Source organism: Pistacia vera, unplaced genomic scaffold, assembly GCF_008641045.1.
Source record: "Pistacia vera cultivar Batoury unplaced genomic scaffold, PisVer_v2 Contig209, whole genome shotgun sequence".
NCBI classification, from domain to species: Eukaryota; Viridiplantae; Streptophyta; class Magnoliopsida; order Sapindales; family Anacardiaceae; genus Pistacia; species Pistacia vera.
Genome location: NW_022196012.1, coordinates 90,638 through 117,083, shown reverse-complemented (window position 1 = coordinate 117,083; position 26,446 = coordinate 90,638). Strand labels below are relative to the sequence as shown.

General features: G+C 30.2%; 2 protein-coding genes across 2 annotated transcripts in view; both read left to right on the top strand.

The window, feature by feature from the left end:
* LOC116129190 (solanesyl diphosphate synthase 3, chloroplastic/mitochondrial) overlaps window positions 1-22,050 on the top strand; it is a 29,231-nt gene extending 7,181 nt beyond the window's left edge. Inside the window, 4 exon segments of the mRNA XM_031414934.1 lie at window positions 20,423-20,555; window positions 21,101-21,190; window positions 21,396-21,494; window positions 21,698-22,050. Of these exon segments, the coding sequence (XP_031270794.1) occupies window positions 20,423-20,555; window positions 21,101-21,190; window positions 21,396-21,494; window positions 21,698-21,877 (502 nt within the window). The 3' untranslated portion in view covers window positions 21,878-22,050.
* On the top strand, window positions 6,977-9,781 carry LOC116129191 (plant cysteine oxidase 2-like). The gene is made up of 5 exons (XM_031414935.1): window positions 6,977-7,540; window positions 8,685-8,836; window positions 9,021-9,177; window positions 9,306-9,509; window positions 9,620-9,781. Exons 1-5 carry the CDS (start codon window positions 7,303-7,305, stop codon window positions 9,742-9,744), a joined length of 876 nt encoding a protein of 291 aa, XP_031270795.1. The 5' UTR covers window positions 6,977-7,302; the 3' UTR covers window positions 9,745-9,781.
* Window positions 22,051-26,446: the final 4,396 nt, after the last annotated feature.

The following is a 26,446-nucleotide window of genomic DNA, read 5'->3' as shown; positions in this document are numbered from 1 at the left end:
TTGAAAATCCTTCGAATGTTGATATTGTAATACATATAAATGAGTGATAATTAAATAGAAATCGAGTGAATGATGTGGTAATTATACAATGTGTAGAAATAATTCATATGAAGATGTTTTATGGTAGTTTGTAAGTGTGATTATTTTCATCAAGGAATGTTCTTAGTAATAGCATTATTGTCTTGTAACATTCCTACTTAAAGTTATCTGGAAATACAGGCCCTTGAATACCTTGGGAAGAGTCGTGGAATTCAAAGGACAAGAGAGCTGCACGAACCATGCCAACCTTGCTGCGGCGGCAATTGATGCTCTACCCGAGACCGATGATGAAGAAGTAAGAAGTCAAGACGGGCACTTTTAGATCTAACTCAAAGAGTCATCACAAGATAAATAAAAAGAACATTAGTTAATGGCTAGCAACACATTGTACCAGAGTTTTTGGTTAATTATTTCAATCAATTGTTCCTGTAAGACGAGGGACAATCTTACCTCTCGATTTTCTCAATTTGTTTCCTTGAAATCAAATTCTTTGTTGTACAATCATAATAAAGATCCATATCTTGTAAATCATCAATATTGTTGGGAGTACATACTGAATGATATAATTATTTATGATTCCATTCAGATGTCATGTATGGTTTGAGAGATATAGGCACAATAGCACCCACATGTAAACATAAATACAAAGTTGTATTACAGGACGGGAGCCAGTTATTGCATAGCCTTGTTTTTGCTCTTGGAACTGTACATGCAGGTGTGAAGTTAATACTCTCTACTGTCTAGTGTTTACTATTAGAAAAATTTTCAGTGGGATGGATGCACGTGTGTTTAGAAATGGGTGAGGTACATATATCTGGCTTATTGAAGAAAATACTATTATCTCAATCACCTATCTATTGAATAACATGGTTATCTTTATCCCTTGTCTTATTGAAGGATAACACCAGTGTTTTAAAACATAGCCTATCTCAGTCGGTTCAACCAGACTTGGGGTTTTCACCTAGTTGGGTTTTCAATTTGTTTATTACTGAAAACCATAAGATTAGGACGACGTTCGACGAACAATTGAAGGCTATATGTGGGGTTTTGAAGAGGAAGGGTGGTGAGTGCATAGGTGGCGATGGAAATGATTTCTGGTGAGTGAATCGTTCGGAAATTGCAAACTAAATCGCTATTGTCAACAATTAGTGAGACAATTGGGGGAATGTGAGATGAGTTTTGGTGGGGAGTGTTTTTGTTAGATTTTAAACTTTGGAGACTTAACTTGCTGAGTTTCACTTCAGGTTGCTATTAAAACATTGGATAACACTATTATCTTCATCGCCTATTTATGTAGCATGACACTATTATCTTCATCGCCAGTTTTATTGCGGAATGACACTATTAGTATCATCGCACTTATAAGTACATGTACCCACTTAAGAGTTGATGTGAGTTTCTTGTGTTTCTCTCATGGATAATAGTTAGCCTCATTTGCTCTTGAATGGTTGATTTTACAACCTCTGCACTCTTAACTTAGACCATCTTTGCTTAAAATCAAAAGGGTGAAAGTGAATTCAATTGTAAGAGCCATCTGTCGGGGACGTTTTGAAGGTGGAGGCACGGGCACCTCAATGACCATGCCGCTTGATGTATGTGTTGGTGCGGATAACAAGAAGCTGCAATGATTTTGGTGGCTCCATCACTTATTTTTAACAATGTACGGGAACTTGTCACTTTCACCCGAGTTTGATTGATCCACTTCTGTAAAAGGTACATCGGACCATCTCTATATTAAGTTTATTTCCACATACAATTTCTACATGAAAAATGAAAACAAACAAATTGACCTGTAAATTCGACAGTTACAAGAAGCTGCTTGGAGGAGCAGGATTTAAGAATATTGAAATGGAGTTAGTCCAATAATGAATTTCTTTTTATTGTTTCATTGAAAAATATTATATATTTTAGGGACAATAATAAGTTCTCGGTTACATGACTTTGACATATTTTAAAGAAAAGATTGTAGTACCAAATTTAACCATTAGTCATAAAATGGTAAGGATTTTTGTTTTGTTATTTCAAGAAATTTCTTAAAATAAAATGAAATGAAAAAGAATACGCGTTCAAAGATTAGAGCCCTATATATAAGAATATAAAAAGAAGAATGGGTGAAGGTGATAAGGTGAGAGTTAGATCGGTGCAAGTAAAGATCGACACGTGCCTTATGCCTCTCTTCTGAGGCAAGCCACTCTCCCCATGTGGATGCCACGTGAACTTGTGACTATCCATCTTCTACTTGAAATTCCCAAACTGCCCCTTCTACAAATTTCTTGCATTGTACTTAAAGAAGTGAAGTTAAGATTTTCTTTAAATAATTGTTATTACCATTACTAGTTTAGTTGGTTTTGATTTAGCAAATTTACTTAAATGGGTAATTAATAATAAAAATTACATTACTGATACTGGGTTTATGTAAATTGAAGAAAATTGTTAATGATATATTCTATTACAAAGCTTTTATAATAATATCAAAGGAGGAATTCTGCTAGGTTATTTCTTGTGATTGGATTTAAATAATAATTGCATAAATATATATATCCCAAATATGTTATGATATATGGTATTATTCACCAAATTATCGTTTTATTATATCTCAATACCGCATAGATTAGATAGGGGATTTTGAATAGCTTTCAGATTTGTACGAACTAATAAAAGAAAGAAAGTTGATTGGGAATTAGAGAAAAAGTTGGAAATATGAAAATAAAGAAGAAAGAAGAATTCAATGTACTATGATCCTTTTGGGACACATCAATCCGTACAGTGGGCTCCAACTAAGTGATTAGCAATACCACACATACAGCTTTGATATGACAAATCCATGGCTCATCACCTCCTCCTGCAACTTAATCAACTACAGCTTTCTATATAAATATATATGGTGCCGTTATCGCTAATTTTCTTTATAAATTTGATAGACTAGTTCATAATTGATTTTGATAAATTCATGGATAAAAAAATTTATCAAAAATTAATTGCAAGCTACCGTATTAGATTTATAAAAAGTTTATGAGATTGGATTGTGAATTAATTTTATTGAAAATTTTATATGCACTTTTATAACTTAATAATAATACTAAAAAATGCTTCAATAATTTTTTTTGGGGTATTTTTTAAGAGTATTTATACTTTGAAAAATGGTGGACCATTGTGGTTATTAAATATACTCAAGAACAAAGATAGGTTGACAACATTTCTCATAAACTTTCCCACTAACACTGACGTGGTAGATCGCATTTGGTCAGACAGAATCTATTATTGGGCAAGCATGACCTATAGTGAGCTGACCAATTACGAACTGTCATGTCAGCGTTATTGAGAGAAGTTTGTAAGAAATATTTGTGAGTGTAGTATTACTGATTAGTCAAAGAATAAATAAAACTAATGAATAAACAATTTTTTAAAATTTATTTAGTATTTTTCTATTTAAAATGATTTTTTTTTTTAGAGATTAAGATGGGAAAATAAGTTTTTGTTTTTTCATTTTTCACTTAATGAAAATTATAATTATGTTATTAATTCGACAGTATTATATTTGTTAAAATGAACAAATACATTTCTACTCATTTAAATAACCTTTATCTACTTCTTGGTACATTACAAATTGACAATATTATTTTACTTCTAGAGCATTTCTAATAGTGATTTTTATTTTAAATAGTATCTTTCGTATAAATAAAGAGTATTTTCATTAATTTCTAACTATAAAAAAAAAAATTTTTATTCAAATTCAATAAACTTTTAAATTTTAATTCTTTATTTTACATTTTCCCACAAAACATTTATGATTTTTATTTTTTTCCTCCCTTTTCTCTTTCCTAAATTTCCCTCTTTATATTTCATCACTATCCCTTTTTTCTTTAAGTTAAACAGTTATAATTCAATTCCATCTTCTCCTGCCAATCTTTCCACCTCTTTTCCTTTCTATTAGTTTAGTCGATGTTATTCTTGATGATCGGTGAAAATAGATATATCATCAGAGTTTGAAAATTGGGTTGAAAATTGAGAATTTTCAACGAAACCAATAACAAATTTACATTACTACCAGTTTGAAAATTCATGTTTAGAGAAAAGAAAATAGAGCATGAATATATAGACAACTAAAAAGACTATTGTAGGGAGGAAAAACGTTTTTTTTAAGAAAGAAAATTAATAGAGAGAGATTAAAAACAAAATGTATAGAAAATATAATTATTAATTAAAATAGAATAGAGAATAAAATTTGATTCTTTAGATAAAGAGAATCAAACTCACTCTTTAATTTATATTTACAGAATAAGAAATTTGTTGGATCTTGTTTTATGGATAAACTCTTTAGATAAAGAATTTAGGTCATATAAAAGTTATTTAGAGATGCTCTAAAGTCTATGTATTTCTTATCTCGTTAAATTCCTTCATTAAAATGTACTTATCAATTCTTTTAAGAAAAATTAAAAACCCTTTAAAATATATTAAAAAAAAAAAACTATTAAAAACCCACTAATAGCTGATAGAGGTATTTAATATTTTTGAATAAACAATAAGTAATACTACACGATCTGATAGGAAAAGAGTAAATTAAACCCAAGTTTTTACCTTCAAACTTAAAAGAGTCTTTAGATAAATATATAAACATTATTCAGATTTCTAATAAAAAAGTAAAAGCCGAGAAATATAAAGTTTAATGATATAATACAAAAAAAAAAAAAAAAAAACATATATTTTTAATTTTGTATAAAAAATAAAATTTAAATGTAATCCTTAAAAGTGCATGTTAACAAAACCTTTTTTTTTTTTTTTTTTTCTGTTAACATGTTTGGGAAATTCCCATTTAAATAATCTTACTACAATAATATCTTGATAATATAAAGTTATAATGAATTTAACATGAATATCATTATCATTAATATGGAATTGCCCTATATTCGTCTAATCGTGCTATATAGTTATAAGAAAATAGGATGAAATCACCAATTGAACACAAACTTTAATTAAATACTAAAATAACCCCTGTCCTTTTCCGTATGTCTATTTTTTCATTCTCCAATCTTTCACCAAACTAACGTTGACGGTTTTTGAGGCATATGATATCAGTGATTTTATATCATTTTTACATGTAAAAATTATTATATTTATGATTTATAATAAAAAAAAAAATCATTTGATTTGATGCAACTGTGTTAGATTTTTTTTTTTTTTGGGTCAAAATATGGGATGAAAATAATGTTTTCCATGTTACTACGCATTTTGGACGTGAAATTTCTGTTTTTTATTACTAACATATAGATATTTATGAACCAAAAAAAAAAAAAAAAAAATTCTCTTAATTTTTTTAAAAAATGACGAGATTCCTTGTTATATGTTAAGATTCTCGTATTTTTTACAAAAACTTTTTGAGATTCTTGTAATTTTCATAAATTTGTTGTTGTAGGTATTTTCATAATATTTTGGCCAAATAATAGTTAGCATTTATGAGGTCATTATTATAAGTTTATAAGGGCTATTTAAAATTTTTTGAGAGGTATGTTGTAATTTAAAAATGTCTCTTCTGAAATTTTACGAGTCTCTCCTAAATTTTATCAACTAATTTTTTTATTTTTTATTATTATTATTTTTTTTTAAGATCTATATCTAACCTAAAAATGTAAGTTTTTAAAATATAAATTACAAGACTGTTTGCCTATATGGATTATTGTAAATTTCCTAATTAATATGAGAGAGACACTTTAGAGTTTGTCATTTTTTTATTAAGACCCTCAGATATGGTTATTTCATCAATTTTCGTAGTTATAATACGATATATTATTACAAGGACAATTCTTAAGAACTTTTAATGCCAATATAAATTGTTGAAGTATCACAAAGTCGATCTTCTATTGTTATTATGGTGAATGATATTTTTCACATTATTATGAACAATATTATCAAATGATATTTTTTTATTAACTTACATTTTAAAACTTCATCATATAACATTTTCCAATTACATAGCCTCATATATATATTTGCTATTTTTCAAATGGTTATTGAATAGTAACTAAACATATGAGGCATCTGATTTTAGATTTTAAAATAATATTTGTACTTATATTATATCATTTATATAGTATAATATTAAAAATATGACTTTTTATTTATTATATAAATATTTTATATTCCCAAACTGTTTTTAACATTATATAAAATATATTTTCTTAAAATTTCTCTTTTTAAAAAAAATTATAAAAATAAACATTTGAAACTTAGCGACATTTTTTAGTATGAAATTAATTCATCGTAGTAGTAGTAATAATAATAATAATAGTTGGAATCAATTTTTCAAATGAAAGTTAAAAAAAGAAAAAGGGACCGACACCAAATGTATGATTGTAGTAATATGATAGGGTCTTTGTGTATATTAAGTTAATTTCTTTAAACTAAATTATAGAAAAATCTTATGAATTTTTTTATGCAGAGGATATATTATAGAATTATCGTTAACTTTGAAATCCGATTTTATGCGATACATTAAATTAGAAATATATATCTTTAACATTTTATCTTGCAAAGGATGTGCAAAAGTAATTTAAAATTCATTTTTTAATTTCTAAAGTGGTCCCTAATGTTCATTTTATTATTTATTAATTCTTCAACTCTGTTGTCATAATCTTCCCCCAATTTGGTTAAAATAAGATAATAATTGATTGTCTCTATCATTTACCTTTATTTACAAGAAAAATACAATATTATTTAGACCTTAATTATAATTAAGGAAGAAATTGTGTAATTCTCAACATTACTAAATTAATCAATCACGTGTTTTTACATTTTCCTTTTTTATTTACTTTTATAATTAAGTGAAGCAAAACAAGACAAGTTGCCAACAGTTTTCGAGAGGCAAATCAGTAATTTCACATCCTTGTTTGGAATACCAGGGTCGCGATTAGGCAGTTTCAACACACAAACTAGGGGGCGGGAATTGCAAAACAAATGAAAACTGCTTTTGCTTTCCATTGTTTTAGGTTGTTTTCTCAAAACAATAAACACTTTCTCTTCTCCATGGCCCCTGGTTTTGCCCTTTGTCCATTTCTTTATATATATCAATATCCATCTGCCCCTTCCGTTTCTTCCATCAACAACTCTCTCAAAATCTTGTCTTTCTCATCGTCTCCACGCCAACTTTCGATTTTTCTTGTGGCGTTTCTGTGTTTTGCTTGTTTTTAATCTCAACTAACTGTACATACTTGAAGGAGACATTGGTTGAATTGGTGTGTTGGTTTTGGTTTACTATATAGAGTTGTGATGACGATGGAGGGCGGCGTGGTTGAGCAAAGAAGAGAAAGAGTTGAGCATGTGAAGAAGGTTGGATATGCTCCTAAAGCTATCAAAAAGAAGAGATGTAGAAACAAAATTCAAAGATGTGTAGAGCCGAAGGTTCCTCGAGCGCTGCAAGAATTGTTTGTTGCGTGCAGAGATGTGTTCAAAGGCCCCGGCTCTGTGCCTGCTCCTTGTGATGTCAACAAGTTGTGCAAAATTCTTGGTAAATTTTTTGTTTTTGTTTTCAAGTCTTTTGTTTGATTTCATTTCGTTTTGAGTTGTTGGTTTTGTGATTTTTTGTGTTCTGTTATTGCATTTGCATGTGTTTTGAAATTGCCATGCATACTTTGATATATTTATAGTATTTTGAGCCTTTTCCTGTGTAAAGCTTGAAGTCAACGATTGTCACATTTGGTATAGAAATTTGAAATACTTGAATCTGAGAATAATTTTATAAAATTAGATTTTGATATTTGAAATTCTACTAAGCAATCAAAATTCTTGGTTAAGTGGTTCTAAGTTGTTGATCAGATGGTTAAATTGTTAGCTAATTTGCCAAATCTTAGCTACTTATGTGTTAACTAAAACCAATTCAGTCGCGTTTTCATGTTCTACTTGAACTCTTCCATTATTTTTTCCTAAATTATTTTAGATCATTCCTTTTTACCAAATATCGATGGATTCAACCACTCGATATTATAATAAGAGCTAGTAATCTTTCTCTATCAACCCTTTTAGCCTCATTCTTTAAGGATCAGAAAAATCCATTTCAAGTTAGATTTTGTTACTTCAAAATCTTGTTTCTTCTACTTCATTTTTAATCATGTAGGCGTTTATTTTATAAGAATTAATGGCTTGGAGCTATATAACAATGAAATGGATAATGACTTGGTAAATTCTGATGGCTATAAGCTTAACGTTGGGCCATTAAAATTATCCCTTGAAGTTTCTATTAATCTGGTTACTGTGGATCTGGGGAGTACTTTGTCGTTTCTCATTTGTTGTTTACTTTCCAAGTGCTATTTAAACAATTAAATTGGATATAGATGTAATGAATAGTTGGAGGAAGACAAGAGGGTGCAATTAAACAATTACTGTGGGTATGAATTCAGATTTATGCCTGCTGGTATTGACAGATGGCACCTATTAATAGATTCCTTGGGCCAAGTGTTAAGCAACAATACATATGGGTATTTTTTTAATCTTTGCTTTAGTTTATGTTTTTCTACTATTCAGTGGGGTCCAAATCGCACTTAACTTTGCATTAAAGCAATGGGATACATTATAATATGGTTCAGTAATGTTAACTGATACTCTAACATCAACCAAAGTGTGGAGTATTTTAGCTGATATATATTATCCTGTAGATGATATGAAGCCAGAGGATGTTGGGCTAAGCAATAGGCTGCAGAAGATCTTCAGTGCTCAAGATGCAGCTAAAGGGCATCTAATGGAAGATGGAGTTAAAGGGTCTCCAATTGTGACATACACAACCATATACAAGTGTTCGAAATTTTCGGTAAGACTAGATAGTTCTCATTGGTTAATAAGTCAGTCTGTGGTTTTAAACATAATGAAATGGCCCTTTTACAGTTCTAAATAGGATGAGCTGAAATTTGAATGTTCTTTTTGTAGTTTTATCAAAGTATTTTTCCAAATTCTGCTTATGTAATTAGCTTTCTTTTTGTTACTTCTTTGTGCAGCTATGTCTTTTCTTTCTTCCTGCAACTGCTGTTATCCCTTTGCATAACCATCCTGAAATGACTGTGTTTAGCAAACTCCTCCTGGGAACAATGCACATAAAATCTTATGATTTGGTTGATCCTGTGAGGTCCCATGACACTCCGCCACATTCACAACGTAAGTAGTCCTTACACAATCAGAGTTTGCACACGCACACACACACACACACTTCACTCGTTACTCATACTAACTTGAATGAGGTAGAGAGGGATCATTTATGTGCCAATATTGCGATGAATTTGCAGCTAGATTGGCAAGGTTGGTAGCGGACAATGATTTCACAGCGCCTTGCGACACTTCTGTATTGTATCCAACCACCGGCGGCAATATCCACGAATTCACAGCTATTACAACGTGTGCAGTGCTCGATGTGCTTGGACCTCCCTATTCGAAAGCTGATGGTCGAGACTGCTCACACTACAGGGAGTTTCCATTCTCTGCTTTCTCAAGTAAGTGAAACTTGACAATCTAAAGATATTAAACTAATCTCTCTTATCCAATTTGAAGTTATGAAGAAAATTTGTAAATCATTCCTCACTTGTGAATCTTATATATGCAGATGGAGAAAATTCAGTGAATGCGGAGGAGGGTGAGTGTTATAGGTGGTTGGAAGAGATTGAAGTGCCAGAGAATTCACAGATGGATGAAATTGAGTACTTAGGTCCACAGATCGATGATAAATAGTAACTAGCTATCTCATTTTTCAAAGTTTCACACTATAATCTCTCTCTCTCTCTCTCTCTCTCTTTTTTTTTTTTTTCGTCTTAAGATAATGTTCTTTTTGTATTTATATGTAATACACAGATTATCTTTTTGTTGGGTTGAAATTTCACCGTGTTGATAGTAAAGTATCTTTTCATGTTTTTGATGTACAACACGATACGCTTTTGTTGACAAAGAAAACAATGGCCATTTTAGGTCTCAACTAGACCATTCAAGTTGTAGTTGATTATTTTTATTGGTTTTGAACAAAAAGATAAGATTGATACAAATTAGAAATAAGGAGTCAATTAACCTTTGAATAAGTCATGGGAGGCAACTTCTCCCATCTTTTTCAGCCTTCATTTCTAATATTAATTCAGTCATTGAAAACGACCATTCTTGAGTATCATTAAATGCCCTTTAAGTTTTCTAAACAGCTTCGTCAATATTATACATACATATAGTCCACAAGAAGTTTGTTTTTCGAAGTCAAATTGAACAAAATGACTAATCTTATTCATATAATATTAATTCTAGCAGAACCTTGCTTTTGTAAGTCAATGACTTGGGTGAAGACATGTAAAAAATGGGCTGTCCATCATATTTTCTAGGCCCATTTGGTCGATTGTGCTGTACCAACTTAAAATTCGGAGTTGTTTTCCACTAAACTACTGATTCTTAAATAGTTTACCAATGGGGTTTCACAGTGTATGGAACTTTAGGCTTTTATTCGGTGTGAAAATGAATCATCATCAAATATTAAACTATTTTTTGGGTAATATTATTAAGAATAAAAAATACAACCTAAAAAAGAGATTACCCTTAAACACAGGAACCTTGGGCCAAGAACTAAAGAAAAAAACACACTAGTGTCTACCACGGGCACAAGCAAAAAAAGAGCCTGAGTGTTCCATCAATCACCTGAAAAGTGTGTACAAAAAACTAACCTGTCCATCACCAAGAAAAGGATGGCTGGAGTAAAAAAAAAAAATTAGGTGAAAGTAAATGTAAAGTGAACAATCAGTAATACTACACTCATAAATCATTTTTACTAACTTTTTCTCATAAAAACGACGCATCAGCTAATAATTGGTCAGTATGCAATAGGTCCTGTTTGCCCAACAATGGATCCCATTTTATCAAATGTAAACTGACCAATTACAAACTACCAAGTTAATATTCGTGAAAAAAAGTTATAAGAAGTATTTATCAACCTATCTTTATTAATGAACAAAACAAAATCTATAGACTGACCTCTACAGCTACAGCTACCAAACAAACCACGAAGAGAAATACCCACATTCCTATTGTCAGAAACCTTGCAATTACCGAAACAGACAATCCAGCTACCAGCCAAACCAAGTCAGAACACAAACCCCCTAAGCAGCCAGGAAAATGTCCCATAATCCTGGATAAAAACTCCCCAAAACCTACAATGTCAAATGCAAAAATAACTCCTGAAAAGGAAATAGCAGGTACATAAGTTAAGCATCTAGTGTCCACGTAGCCTCATCTGCCAGACCATAAGGAAAGAAAACAACCTCCTGATAGGCCTGCAAACACCAGCAAATTCCTACAAATGACCTCCCAAAACACTCCAGAAAAAAGCCATGGGCATAAAGAAGAGGTAGGCAGCAAGTAAGGAAACTGACAGGGAGCAAGTGTAGGCTAAGACATGTTAGGAAACGACCCAGTTACGTAGCAGAAAACAAAAACATAAACTCTATGGATCATTCCTTAGAACCAAGATCTGGGTACAAAAATCACAGTTTATATAAAATAATCAAATCTGCAAAAAAAATCAGTTCAAGGTTTAAGAAACCATACCAATACTCTCTACTGTCTAGTTACTATTAGAAAAATTTTCAGTGGGATGGATGCACGTGTGTTTAAGAAATGGGTGAGGTACATATATCGGCTTATTGAAGAATAATACTATTATCTCAATCACCTCTTATTGAAGAATAACATGGTTATCTTTATCCTTGTCTATTGAAGGATAACACCAGTGTTTTAAAACATAGCCTATCCAGTCGGTTAACCAAGACTTGGGGTTTTCACCTAGTTGGGTTTTCAATGTTATACTGAAAACCAAAAGATTAGGACGACGTTCGACGAACAATTGAAGGCTATAATGTTGGGGGTTTTGAAGAGGAAGGGTCGGGGAGTGCAATAGTGGCGATGGAAATGATTTCTGGTGAGTGAATCGTTCGGAAATTGAAAACTAAATCGGCTATTGTCAACAATTAGTGAGACAATTGGGGGAATGTGAGATGAGTTTTGGTGGGGAGTGTTTTTGTTAGATTTTAAACTTTTGGAGACTTAACTTTGGGCGTTCACTCAGGTTGGCTATTAAAACATTGGATAACACTATTATCTTCATCGCCTATTTTATTGTAGCATGCACATTATCTTCATCGCCAGTTTTATTGCGGAATGACACTATTGTACATCGCACTTTATAAGTACATGTACCACCTTAAGAGTTGATGTGAGTTCTTGGTTCTCTCATGGGATAATAGTTAGCCTCATTGCTCTTGAATGGTTGATTTTACAACCCTGCACTCTTAACTTAGAGCCATCTTTGCTTAAATCAAAAGGGTGAAAGTGAATTCAATTGTAAGAGCCATCTGTCGGGGACGTTTGAAGGTGGAGGACCGGGCCATCAATGACCATGCGCGCTTGTATGTGTTGGTGCGGATAACAAGAAGCTGCAATGATTTTGGTGGCTCCATCACTTATTTTTAACAATGTACGTGGGAACTTGGTCACTTTCACCCGAGTTTGATTGATCCACTTCTGGAAAAGGTACATCGGACCCCATCTCTATATATAGTTTATTTCCACATACAATTTCTACATGAAAAATGAAAACAAACAAATTGACCTGTAAATTCGACAGTTACAAGAAGTCTGCTTGGAGGAGCAGGATTTAAAGAAATTGAAATGGAGTTAGTCCAATATGAATTCCTTTTATTGTTTCATTGAAAATATTATATTTTAGGACTAATAATAGTTCTCGGTTACATGACTTTGACATATTTTAAAGAAAAGATTGTAGTACCAAATTTAAACCAATTAGTCATTAAAATGGTAAGGATTTTTGTTTTGTTATTTCAGAAATTTCTTAAATAAAAATGAATGAAAGAATACGCGTTCAAAGATTAGAGCCCTATATATAAGAATATAAAAAGAAGAATAGGGTGAAGGTGATAAGGTGAGAGTTAGATCGGTGCAAGTAAAGATCGACACGTGCCTTATGCCTTCTTTCTGAGGCAAGCCACTTCCCATGGGGATGCCACGTGAACTTGTGACTATCCTCATCTTCTACTTGAAATTCCCAAACTGCCCCTTCTACAATTTCTGCATTGTATAAAGAAGTGAAGTTAAGATTTTCTTTAAATAATTGTTAATTACCATTACTAGTTTAGTTGGTTTTGATTTAGCAAATTTTACTTAAATGGGTAATTTATATATAAAATTACATTACTGATACTGGGTTTATGTAAATTGAGAAAATTGTTAATGATATACTATTACAAAGTTTTATAATAATATCAAAGGAGGAATTCTGCTAGGTTATTTCTTGTGATTGGATTTAAATATAATTGCATAAATATTATATATCCCAAAATATGTTATGATATATGGTATTATTCACCAAATTATCGTTTTATATATTCTCCATACCGCATAGAGTTAGATAGGGGAATTTTGATAGCTTTCAGATTTGTAAACGTAATAATAAGAAGAAAAGTTGATTGGGAATTAGAGAAAAAGTTGGAAATATGAAAAATAAGAGAAGAAAGATCAATGTACTATGATCCTTTGGGACACATCAATCCGTACAGTGGGCTCCAACTAAGTGATTAGCAATACCAACAAATACAGCTTTGATATGACAAATCCATGGCTCCATCACCTCCTCCTGCAACTTAATCAACTACAGCTTTCTATATAATATATATGGTTGCCGTTATGCTAATTTTCTTTATAAATTTGATAGACTAGTTCATATTGATTTTTGATAAATTCATGGATAAAAAAATTTATCAAAAATTAATGCAAGCTACCGTATTAGATTTATAAAAAAGTTTATGAGATGGATTGTGAATTAATTTTATTGAAAATTTATATATGCACTTTTAATTAACTTAATAATACTTAACTAAAAATGTTCATAATTTTTTTGGGGTATTTTTTAAGAGTATTTATACTTTGAAAAAATGGTTGGACCATTGTGGTTATTAAATATTACTCAAGAACAAAGATAGGTTGACAAACATTTCTCATAAACTTTCCACTAACAATGACGTGGTAGATCGCATTTGGTCAGACAGAATCTTTATTGGGCAAGCATGACCTATAGGGAGCTGACCAATTACGAACTGTCATGTCAGCGTTATTGAGAGAGTTTGTAAGAAATATTTGTGAGTGTAGTATTACTGATTAGTCAAAGAATAAATAAAACTAATGAAATAAACAATTTTTTTAAATTCTATTAGTATTTTTCTATAAAAATGATTTTTTTAGAGATTAAGATGGGAAAATAAGTTTTTGTTTTTTCATTTTTCACTAATGAAATTATAATTATGTTAATAATCGACAGTATTATATTTGTTTAAAGAACAAATACATTTCTACTCATTTAAATAACCTTTATCTAATCTTGGTACATTACAAATTGACAATATTATTTTACTTCTAAGAGCATTTCTAATAGTTATTTTTTATTTTAAATAGTAATTTCGTATAAATAAAGAGTATTTTCATAATTTCTACTATAAAAAACAAAATTTTTATTCAAATTCAATAAACTTTTTAAATTTTAATTCTTTATTTACATTTTCCACAAAACATTTAGATTTTATTTTTTTCCTCCCTTTCTCTTTCCTAAATTTCCCTCTTAATTTTCACATAACCCTTTTTTCTTATAATTAAACAGTTATATTCAATTCCACTTCTCCTGCACAATCTTTCCACCTCTTTTCCTTTCTATTAGTTTAGTCGATGTTATTTTGATGATCGGTGAAAATAGATATATCATCAGAGTTTGAAAATTGGGTGTGAAATTGAGAATTTTCAACGAAACCAAAACAAATTTACATTACTACCAGTTTGAAAATTCTGTTTTAGAGAAAAGAAAATAAGCATGAATATATAGACAACTAAAAAGACTATTGTAGGAGGAAAAAAGTTTTTTTAAGAAAGAAATTTAATAAGAGAGAGATTAAAAAACAAAATGTATAGAAAATTATAATTTATAAAAAAATTAGAATAGAGAATAAATTTGATTCTTTAGATAAAGAGAATCAAACTCACTCTTTAATTTATTTACAGAATAGAAATTTGTTGGACTCTTGTTTATGGATAAACTCTTTATGATAAGAATTTAGGGCATATAAAAAGTTATAGAGTGCTTAAAGTCTATGTATTTCTATCTCAAATTCCTTCAAAAATTGTACTTTCAACTTCTTTTAAGAAAATATTAACACCTTTAAAAATATTAAAAAAAACATATAAAAACCCACTAATAGCTGATAGAGGTATTTAATATTTTTGAATAAAACAAATAAGTTTAATACTACCGATCTGATAGGAAAAGAGTAAATTAAACCCAAGTTTTTACCTTCAAAACTTAAAAGAGTCTTTAGATAAAATTATATAAACATTATTCAGATTTCAATAAAAAAGTAAAAGCCGAGCAAATTATAAAGTTTTAATGATATTAATACCAAAAAAAAAAAAAAAAAAAACATATATTTTAATTTGTATAAAAAAATAAAATTTAAATGTATATCCTTAAAAGTGCATGTTAACAAACCTTTTTTTTTTTTTTTTTTCTGTTAACATGTTTGGGGAAATTCCCATTTAAATATCTTCTACAAAAAATCTTGATAATATATAAGTTATAAGAATTAACATTGAATATCATTCATAATATGGAATTGCCCTATATTCGTCTAATCGTGCTATATAGTTATAAGGAAAATAGGATGAAATCACCAAATTGAACACTAAATTTAATTAAATACAAAATAACCCCTGTCTTTTCCGTATGTCTATTTTTCATTCTCCAATCTTCACCAAAACTAACAGTTGACGGTTTGAGCATATGATAATCAGTGATTTTATATCATTTTTACATGTAAAAAATTTATTATGTTTATATTTATAATAAAAAAAAAATCATTTGATTTGATGCAACTGTGTGTAGATTTTTTTTTTTGGGTCAAATATGGGATGAAAATAGTTTTCCATGGTACTACGCATTTTGGACGTGAAATTTCTGTTTTTTATTAACTAACATATAGATATTTATGAACCAAAAAAAAAAAAAAAAAAAATTCTCTAATTTTTTTTAAAAAATGACGAGATTCCTTGTAATGTTAAGATTTCGTATTTTTTACAAAACTTTTTGAGATTCTTGTAATTTCAAAATTGTTGTGTAGGTATTTTCATAATATTTTGGCCAAATAATAGTTAGCATTTATGAGGTCATTATTATAAGTTTATAAGGGTATTTAAAATTTTGAGAGGTATGTTGTAATTTAAAAATGTCTCTTCTGAAATTTTACGAGTCTCTCCTAAATTTTATCAACTATTTTTTTTTTTTATTATTATTTTTTTTTAAGATCTATATCTAACCTAAAAATGTAAGTTTTTAAAATATAAATTACAAGACTGTTTGCCTATATGGATTATTGTAAATTTCCTAATTATAATGAGAGAGACACTTAGAGTTTGTCATTTTTTTATTAAGACCCTCAGATATGGTTATTCATCAATTTTCGTGTTATATATGATATATATTACAAGGACAACTTAAGAACTTTTAATGCCAATATAAATTGTTGAAGTATCACAAAGTCGATCTTCTATTGTATTATGGTGAATGATTTTTTCACATATTATGAAAAATATTATCAAATGAATTTTATTAACTTACATTTTAAAACTTCATCATATAACATTTTCCAATTACATAGCCTCATAATATATTTGCTATTTTTCAAATGGTTATTGAATAGTAACTAAACATATGAGGATCTGATTTTAGTTTAAAATATATTGTACTATTCTTATATATTATATAGTATATATTAAAAATATGACTTTTTATTTATATATAAATATTTATATTCCCAAACTGTTTTTAACATTATATAAATATATTTTTAAAATTCTCTTTTTAAAAAAATTATAAAAATAACATGAAACTTAGCGACATTTTTAGTATGAAATTATCATCGTAGTAGTAGTAATAATAATAATAATAGTTGGAATCAATTTTTCAAATGAAAGTTAAAAAAAGAAAAAGGGACCGACACCAAATGTATGATTGTAGTAATATGATAGGGTCTTTGTGTATATTAAGTTAATTTCTTAAACTAAATTATAGAAAAATCTAGAATTTTTTATGCAAGGATATATTATAGAATTATCGTTAACTTTGAAATCCGATTTTATGCGATACATTAAATTAGAAATATATATCTTTAACATTTTATCTTGCAAAGGATGTGCAAAAGTAATTTAAAATTCATTTTTTAATTTCTAAAGTGGTCCCTAATGTTCATTTATTATTATTAATCTTTCAACTCTGTTGTCATAATCTTCCCCCATTTGGTTAAAATAAGATAATAATTGATTGTCTCTATCATTTACCTTATTTACAAGAAAATACAAATATATTAGACCTTAATTATAATAAGGAAGAAATTGTGTAATTCTCAACATTACTAAATTAATCAATCACGTGTTTTTACATTTTCCTTTTTATTTACTTTTATAATTAAGTGAAGCAAAACAAGACAAGTTGCCAACAGTTTTCGAGAGGCAATCAGTAATTTCACATCCTTGTTTGGAATACCAGGGTCGCGATTAGGCAGTTTCAACACACAAACTAGGGGCGGGAATTGCAAACAAATGAAAACTGCTTTTGCTTTCCATTAGTTTTAGGTTGTTTTCTCAAAACATACACACTTTTCTTCTCCATGGCCCCTGGTTTTGCCCTTTGTCCATTTCTTATATATATCCATATCCATCTACCTCTCCGTTTCTTCCATCAACAACTCTCTCAAAATCTTGTCTTTCTCATCGTCTCCACGCCAACTTTCGATTTTTCTTGTGGCGTTTCTGTGTTTTGCTTGTTTTTAATCTCAACTAACTGTAAATACTTGAAGGAGACATGGTTGAATTGGTGTGTGGTTTTGGTTTACTATATAGAGTTGTGATGACGATGGAGGGCGGCGTGATTGAGCAAAGAAGAGAAAGAGTTGAGCATGTGAAGAAGGTTGGATATGCTCCTAAAGCTATCAAAAAGAAGAGATGTAGAAACAAAATTCAAAGATGTGTAGAGCCGAAGGTCCTCGAGCGCTGCAGAATTGTTTGTTGGTGCAGAGATGTGTTCAAAGGCCCGGCTCTGTGCCCGCTCTGTGATGTCAGCAAGTTGTGCAAAATTATTGGTAAATTTTTTGTTTTTGTTTTCAAGTCTTTTGTTGATTTCATTTCGTTTTGAGTTGTTGGTTTTGTGATTTTTTGTGTTCTGTTATTGCTTGCATGTGTTTTGAAATTGCCATGCATACTTTGATATATTTATAGTATTTTGAGCCTTTTCCTGTGTAAAGTTGAAGTCAACGATGTCACATTTGGTATAGAAATTTGAAAATGAATCTGAGAATAATTTATAAAATTAGATTTGATATTTGAATCTACTAAGAATCAAAATTCTTGGTTAAGTGGTTCTAAGTGTTGATAGATGGTTAAATTGTTAGTAATTGCCAAACTTTAGCTACTTATGTGTTAACTAAAACCAATTCAGTCGCGTTTTCATGTTCTACTGAACTCTTCCATTATTTTTTCCTAAATTATTTTAGATCATTCCTTTTACCAATATCGATGGATTCAACCACTCGATATTATAATAAGAGCTAGTAATCTTTTCTATCAACCTTTTAGCCTCATTCTTTAAGGATCAGAAAAATCCATTTCAAGTTAGATTTTGTTACTTCAAAATCTTGTTTCTTCTACTCATTTTAATCATGTAGGCGTTTATTTAAGAATTAATGGCTTGGAGCTATATAACAATGAAATGGATAATGACTTGGTAAATTCTGATGGCTATAAGCTTAACGTTGGGCCATTAAAATTATCCCTTGAAGTTTCTATTAATCTGGTTACTGTGGATTGGGGAGTACTTTGTCGTTTCTCATGTGTGTTTACTTTCCAAGTGCATTTAAACAATAAATTGGATATAGATGTAATGAATAGTGGAGGAAGACAAGAGGGTGCAATTAAACAATTACTGTGGGTATGAATAGATTATAGCTGCTGGTATTGACAGATGGCACTATTAATAGATTCCTTGGGCCAAGGTTAAGCAACAATACATATGGGTATTTTTTTAATCTTTGCTTTAGTTATGTTTTTCTACTATTCAGTGGGGTCCAAATCGCACTTAACTTTGCATTAAAGCAATGGGATACATTTAATAAGTGCAGTAATGTAACTGATACTCTAACATCAACCAAAGTGTGGAGTATTTTAGCTGATATATATTATCCTGTAGATGATATGAAGCCAGAGGATGTTGGGCTAAGCAATAGGCTGCAGAAGATCTTCCAGTGCTCAAGATGCAGCTAAAGGGCATCTAATGGAAGATGGAGTTAAGGGTCTCCAATTGTGACATACACAACCATATACAAGTGTTCGAAATTTTCGGTAAGACTAGATGTTCTCATTGGTTAATAAGTCAGTCTGTGGTTTTAAACATAATGAAATGGCCCTTTTACAGTTCTAAATAGGATGAGCTGAAATTTGAATGTTCTTTTTGTAGTTTTATCAAAGTATTTTTCCAAATTCTGCTATGTAATTAGCTTTCTTTTTGTTCTTCTTTGTGCAGCTATGTCTTTCTTTCTTCCTGCAACTGCGTTATCCCTTTGCATAACCATCGAAATGACTGTGTTTAGCCCAGAACTCCCTCCCCCCCCAACACAAACAAAGAGACTGTTGATGTTTCCCACCCTGTGGTTTTCTGTGATTTCATTTAACCCTGTGTGATTTTAGAAATCCATCAAACACTGCTCTGTTACTTTTCCATCTAATAGAGTTAGGTCTGACACAAGCATTTAACAAACGTACAACATATGTATACACACACACACACACACACACACACACACATATATATATTCAACTTGGTAGTGAAGTCAGCTATCTTACCATCAGCTTAAGTTTTCTTAGTCATGTTTACTTTTTGGGTATATAATCAAGAATGAAAGTTTTATATGCAACCTTCCCCAGCATGAAATCCTGTTATTACTGGAAAATTTGTGAAAAAAAGTACAATTGTCGTAGAATATAAACGATTGAAGCCCATACATATACTGGAATGCTTACCTTTGCCAGTCTTTTGAAATGGTGAAGGTATTTGTTTCGGAAGAAAATCAGGTGGACAGATGGGTCTGACAGAGTAATATCAGTCTCCTATAGTCAAAATTAAAGAGTTAGACCTTCGTTCATAACTGTGAATGGGATCGGATGGAATTGTTACTTGTTTTAATCATATTGAACTTAGTTATAACCTTTCAGGATTTTTAAGTACCTTAACATACCTTGTCTGCAGCTAACTATGTGAAATATTTTCTAACAAATGCAGCATGGAATATTATATGCAAAAAACATACTACAAGACTGCATCGTTGATATCCAATAGCTGCAAGGCAATTGCCCTTCTTGCTGGACAATCGACAGAAGTTGCAATGTTGGCTTTTGAGTATGGAAAAAATCTGGTTTGTACATTCCTTGAGGTTTATTCAAATCGGGAAAGTTCGTATTGGAGTCTTTGCATATGAATCAAGAAAATGGCGCCATTTAATTTTTTCCCTTGTTGCACTCTTTGTCATGGTGTAGAAGGTTAGCCATAGTAAATATAGTCCAACCAAATAATATGACTATATCATGGTCATTTCTGTTAGCTTTATTCAGACTGTATCTATCTCTGCCCTGCTCAAGGTTTTCTAAATGATCTTAAATTTAATTCTGCTGAAGAATACGAGTATAGCTAGCTAAGTGGTGTATTGCGATTGCTGAATGTTGCCAGCCACTAGATGGTTAATAAAGTATAGAGGAATTTTGTTTTATGGGTCTAACTCACTTTTTCTCCAAACTACCACATACCATTATTAGCATTCCCCTATGAGTGGATGAGCCTGAAATTGCTGTTTTGTATGCAAAATACCATTTTAGAAAATAGATATTACATTTTACGGTAGTTTATTTTCTCAATGTCTTTTTCAGCTTTCTTTCTTCTTACAAACTCTTCTTCCCTTTTCAGGGACTGGCCTATCAATTGATAGATGACGTTCTTGATTTCACAGGCACATCAGCTTCCCTTGGAAAGGGATCTTTATCTGACATACGGCATGTAATGTATCTATCCTTTATGTCTCAATATTTTACTGGTATTATAGGGTTCTAGGCTTCTAAAGTTTTTAATTGTTGCCATACAGCATTTTCTGTGTGTGGATTTTCCTTCCTTACCATGAAGCATTACTTTTTTGCAAAGAACGATTATTGTTCAGTAATTTGTTAATGTTGATACCTGATATGCCTTTTTTTTTCTGGTGTAGGGAATTGTAACGGCTCCAATATTGTTTGCAATGGAAGAATTCCCCCAGTTGCGTGCAGTTGTTGATCAAGGTTTTGAAAATCCTTCGAATGTTGATATTGTAAGTACATATAAGTGAGTGATAACTAAATAGAAATTGAGTGATATGATGTGGTAATTATACAATAGTGTAGAAATAATTCATATGAAGATGTTTTTATGGTAGTTTGTAAGTGTGATATTTTTCATCAAGGAATGTTCTTAGTAATAAGCATTATTGTCTTGTCAAACATTCCATACTTAAAAGTTTATCTGGAAATACAGGCCCTTGAATACCTTGGGAAGAGTCGTGGAATTCAAAGGACAAGAGAGCTAGCCACGAACCATGCCAACCTTGCTGCGGCGGCAATTGATGCTCTACCGGAGACCGATGATGAAGAAGTAAGGAAGTCAAGACGGGCACTTTTAGATCTAACTCAAAGAGTCATCACAAGAAATAAATAAAAAGAACATTAGTTAATGGCTAGCAACACATTGTACCAGAGTTTTTGGTTAATTATTTCAATCAATTGTTCCTGTAAGACGAGGGACAATCTTACCTCTCGATTTTCTCAATTTGTTTCCTTGAAATCAAATTCTTTGTTGTACAATCATAATAAAGATCCATATCTTGTAAATCATCAATATTGTTGTGGAGTACATACTGAATGATATATAATTATTTATTGATTCCATTCAGATGTCATGTATGGTTTGAGAGATATAGGCCAAATAGCACCCACATGTAAACAGTTAAATACAAAGTTGTATTACAGGAGGGGAGCCAGTTATTGCATAGCCTTGTTTTTGCTCTTGGAACTGTACATGCAGGGTGTGAAGTTAATACTCTCTACTGTCTAGTTTACTATTAGAAAAATTTTCAGTGGGATGGATGCACGTGTGTTTATGAAATGGGTGAGGTACATATATCTGGCTTATTGAAGAATAATACTATTATCTCAATCACCTATCTTATTGAAGAATAACATGGTTATCTTTATCCCTTGTCTTATTGAAGGATAACACCAGTGTTTTAAAACATAGCCTATCTCAGTCGGTTCAACCAAGACTTGGGGTTTTCACCTAGTTGGGTTTTCAATTTTTTTATTACTGAAAACCATAAAGATTAGGACGACGTTCGACGAACAATTGAAGGCTATAATGTTGGGGGTTTTGAAGAGGAAGGGTCGGTGAGTGCAATAGTGGCGATGGAAATGATTTCTGGTGAGTGAATCGTTCGGAAATTGCAAAACTAAATCGGCTATTGTCAACAATTAGTGAGACAATTGGGGGAAATGTGAGATGAGTTTTGGTGGGGAGTGTTTTTGTTAGATTTTAAACTTTTGGAGACTTAACTTTGCTGAGTTTCACTTCAGGTTGGCTATTAAAACATTGGATAACACTATTATCTTCATCGCCTATTTTATTGTAGCATGACACTATTATCTTCATCGCCAGTTTTATTGCGGAATGACACTATTAGTATCATCGCACTTTATAAGTACATGTGCCCACCTTAAGAGTTGATGTGAGTTTCTTGTGTTTCTCTCATGGGATAATAGTTAGCCTCATTTGCTCTTGAATGGTTGATTTTACAACCTCTGCACTCTTAACTTAGAGCCATCTTTGCTTAAAATCAAAAGGGTGAAAGTGAATTCAATTGTAAGAGCCATCTGTCGGGGACGTTTTGAAGGTGGAGGCACGGGCACCTCAATGACCATGCCGCTTGATGTATGTGTTGGTGCGGATAACAAGAAGCTGCAATGATTTTGGTGGCTCCATCACTTATTTTTAACAATGTACGTGGGAACTTGTCACTTTCACCCGAGTTTGATTGATCCACTTCTGTAAAAGGTACATCGGACCCCATCTCTATATATAGTTTATTTCCACATACAATTTCTACATGAAAAATGAAAACAAACAAATTGACCTGTAAATTCGACAGTTACAAGAAGTCTGCTTGGAGGAGCAGGATTTAAAGAATATTGAAATGGAGTTAGTCCAATAATGAATTTCCTTTTTATTGTTTCATTGAAAAATATTATATATTTTAGGGACTAATAATAAGTTCTCGGTTACATGACTTTGACATATTTTAAAGAAAAGATTGTAGTACCAAATTTAAACCAATTAGTCATTAAAATGGTAAGGATTTTTGTTTTGTTATTTCAAGAAATTTCTTAAAATAAAAATGAAAATGAAAAAGAATACGCGTTCAAAGATTAGAGCCCTTATATATAAGAATATAAAAAGAAGAATAGGGTGAAGGTGATAAGGTGAGAGTTAGATCGGTGCAAGTAAAGATCGACACGTGCCTTATGCCTTCTCTTCTGAGGCAAGCCACTCTCCCCCATGTGGATGCCACGTGAACTTATGACTATCCTCATCTTCTACTTGAAATTCCCAAACTGCCCCTTCTACAAATTTCTTGCATTGTACTTAAAGAAGTGAAGTTAAGATTTTCTTTAAATAATTGTTAATTTACCATTACTAGTTTAGTTGGTTTTGATTTAGCAAATTTTACTTAAATGGGTAATTTAATAATAAAAATTACATTACTGATACTGGGTTTATGTAAATTGAAGAAAATTGTTAATGATATATTCTATTACAAAGTTTTTATAATAATATCAAAGGAGGAATTCTGCTAGGTTATTTCTTGTGATTGGATTTAAATAATAATTGCATAAATATTATATATCCCAAAATATGTTATGATATATGGTATTATTCACCAAATTATCGTTTTATTTATATTCTCAATACCGCATAGGATTGGATATAGTTTGGTAGGAGAATTTTTGAATAGCTTTCAGATTTGTAAACGTAATAATAAAAGAAGAAAAGTTGATTGGGAATTAGAGAAAAAGTTGGAAATATGAAAATAAAGAAGAAAGAAGAATTCAATGTACTATGATCCTTTTGGGACACATCAATCCGTACAGTGGGCTCCAACTAAGTGATTAGCAATACCAACACATACAGCTTTGATATGACAAATCCATGGCTCCATCCTCCTGCAACTTAATCAACCACAGCTTTCTATATAAATATATATGGTTGCCGTTATCGCTAATTTTCTTTTATAAATTTGATAGACTAGTTCATAATTGATTTTTGATAAATTCATCAGATAAAAAAAATTTATCAAAAATTAATTGCAAGCTACCGTATTAGATTTATAAAAAAGTTTATGAGATTGGATTGTGAATTAATTTTTATTGAAAGTTTATATATGCACTTTTAATTAACTTAATAATACTTAACTAAAAAATGCTTCAATAATTTTTTTTGGGGTATTTTTTAAGAGTATTTATACTTTGAAAAAATGGTTGGACTATTGTGGTTATTAAATATTACTCAAGAACAAAGATAGGTTGACAAACATTTCTCATAAACTTTCTCACTAACACTGACGTGGTAGATCGCATTTGGTCAGACAGAATCTATTATTGGGCAAGCATGACCTATAGTGAGTTGACCAATTACGAACTGTCATGTCAGTGTTATTGAGAAAAGTTTGTAAGAAATGTTTATGAGTGTAGTATTACTGATTAGTCAAAGAATAAATAAAACTAATGAAATAAACAATTTTTTAAAAATTCTTATTTAGTATTTTTCTATTTAAAAATGATTTTTTTTAGAGATTAAGATGGGAAAATAAGTTTTTGTTTTTTCATTTTTCACTTAATGAAAATTATAATTATTTTTAATTAAATCGACAGTATTATATTTGTTTAAAATGAACAAATACATTTCTACTCATTTAAATAACCTTTATCTACTTCTTGGTACATTACAAATTGACAATATTATTTTACTTCTAAGAGCATTTCTAATAGTGATTTTTTATTTTAAATAGTATCTTTCGTATAAATAAAGAGTATTTTCATTAATTTCTAACTATAAAAAACAAAATTTTTATTCAAATTCAATAAACTTTTTAAATTTTAATTCTTTATTTTACATTTTCCCACAAAACATTTATGATTTTTATTTTTTTCCTCCCTTTTCTCTTTCCTAAATTTCCCTCTTTATATTTCATCACTATCCCTTTTTTTCTTTATAAGTTAAACAGTTATATTCAATTCCATCTTCTCCTGCACAATCTTTCCACCTCTTTTCCTTTTTATTAGTTTAGTCGATGTTATTCTTGATGATCGGTGAAAATAGATATATCATCAGAGTTTGAAAATTGGGTTGAAAATTGAGAATTTTCAACGAAACCAATAAACAAATTTACATTACTACCAGTTTGAAAATTCATGTTTTAGAGAAAAGAAAATTAGAGCATGAATATATAGACAACTAAAAAGACTATTGTAGGAGGAAAAAAGTTTTTTTAAGAAAGAAATTTAATAAGAGAGAGATTAAAAAACAAAATGTATAGAAAATTATAATTTATAAAAAAATTAGAATAGAGAATAAAATTTGATTCTTTAGATAAAGAGAATCAAACTCACTCTTTAATTATATTTACAGAATAGAAATTTGTTGGACTCTTGTTTATGGATAAACTCTTTATGATAAAGAATTTAGGCATATAAAAAGTTATTTAGAGTGCTTAAAGTCTATGTATTTCTATCTCAAATTCCTTCAAAAATTGTACTTATCAACTTCTTTTAAGAAAATATTAAAACCTTTAAAAATATTAAAAAAAAATATAAAAAACCCACTAATAGCTGATAGAGGTATTTAATATTTTTGAATAAAACAAATAAGTTTAATACTACCGATCTGATAGGAAAAGAGTAAATTAAACCCAAGTTTTTACCTTCAAAACTTAAAAAGTCTTTAGATAAAATTATATAAACATTATTCAGATTTCAATAAAAAAGTAAAAGCCGAGCAAATTATAAAGTTTTAATGATATTAATACCAAAAAAAAAAAAAAAAAAAACATATATTTTAATTTTATAAAAAAATAAAATTTAAATGTATATCCTTAAAAGTGCATGTTAACAAACCTTTTTTTTTTTTTTTTTTTCTGTTAACATGTTTGGGGAAATTCCCATTTAAATATCTTCTACA

Bases quoted from the DNA above. Each gene is read 5' to 3' on its own strand.
- LOC116129191 (XM_031414935.1), top strand. From the start codon at position 7,303: ATGACGATGGAGGGCGGCGTGGTTGAGCAAAGAAGAGAAAGAGTTGAG. The intron at 7,541-8,684 runs GTAAATTTTTTG...ATTATCCTGTAG, and splicing joins CAAGTTGTGCAAAATTCTTG to ATGATATGAAGCCAGAGGAT. The intron at 9,178-9,305 runs GTAAGTAGTCCT...ATGAATTTGCAG, and splicing joins CACTCCGCCACATTCACAAC to CTAGATTGGCAAGGTTGGTA.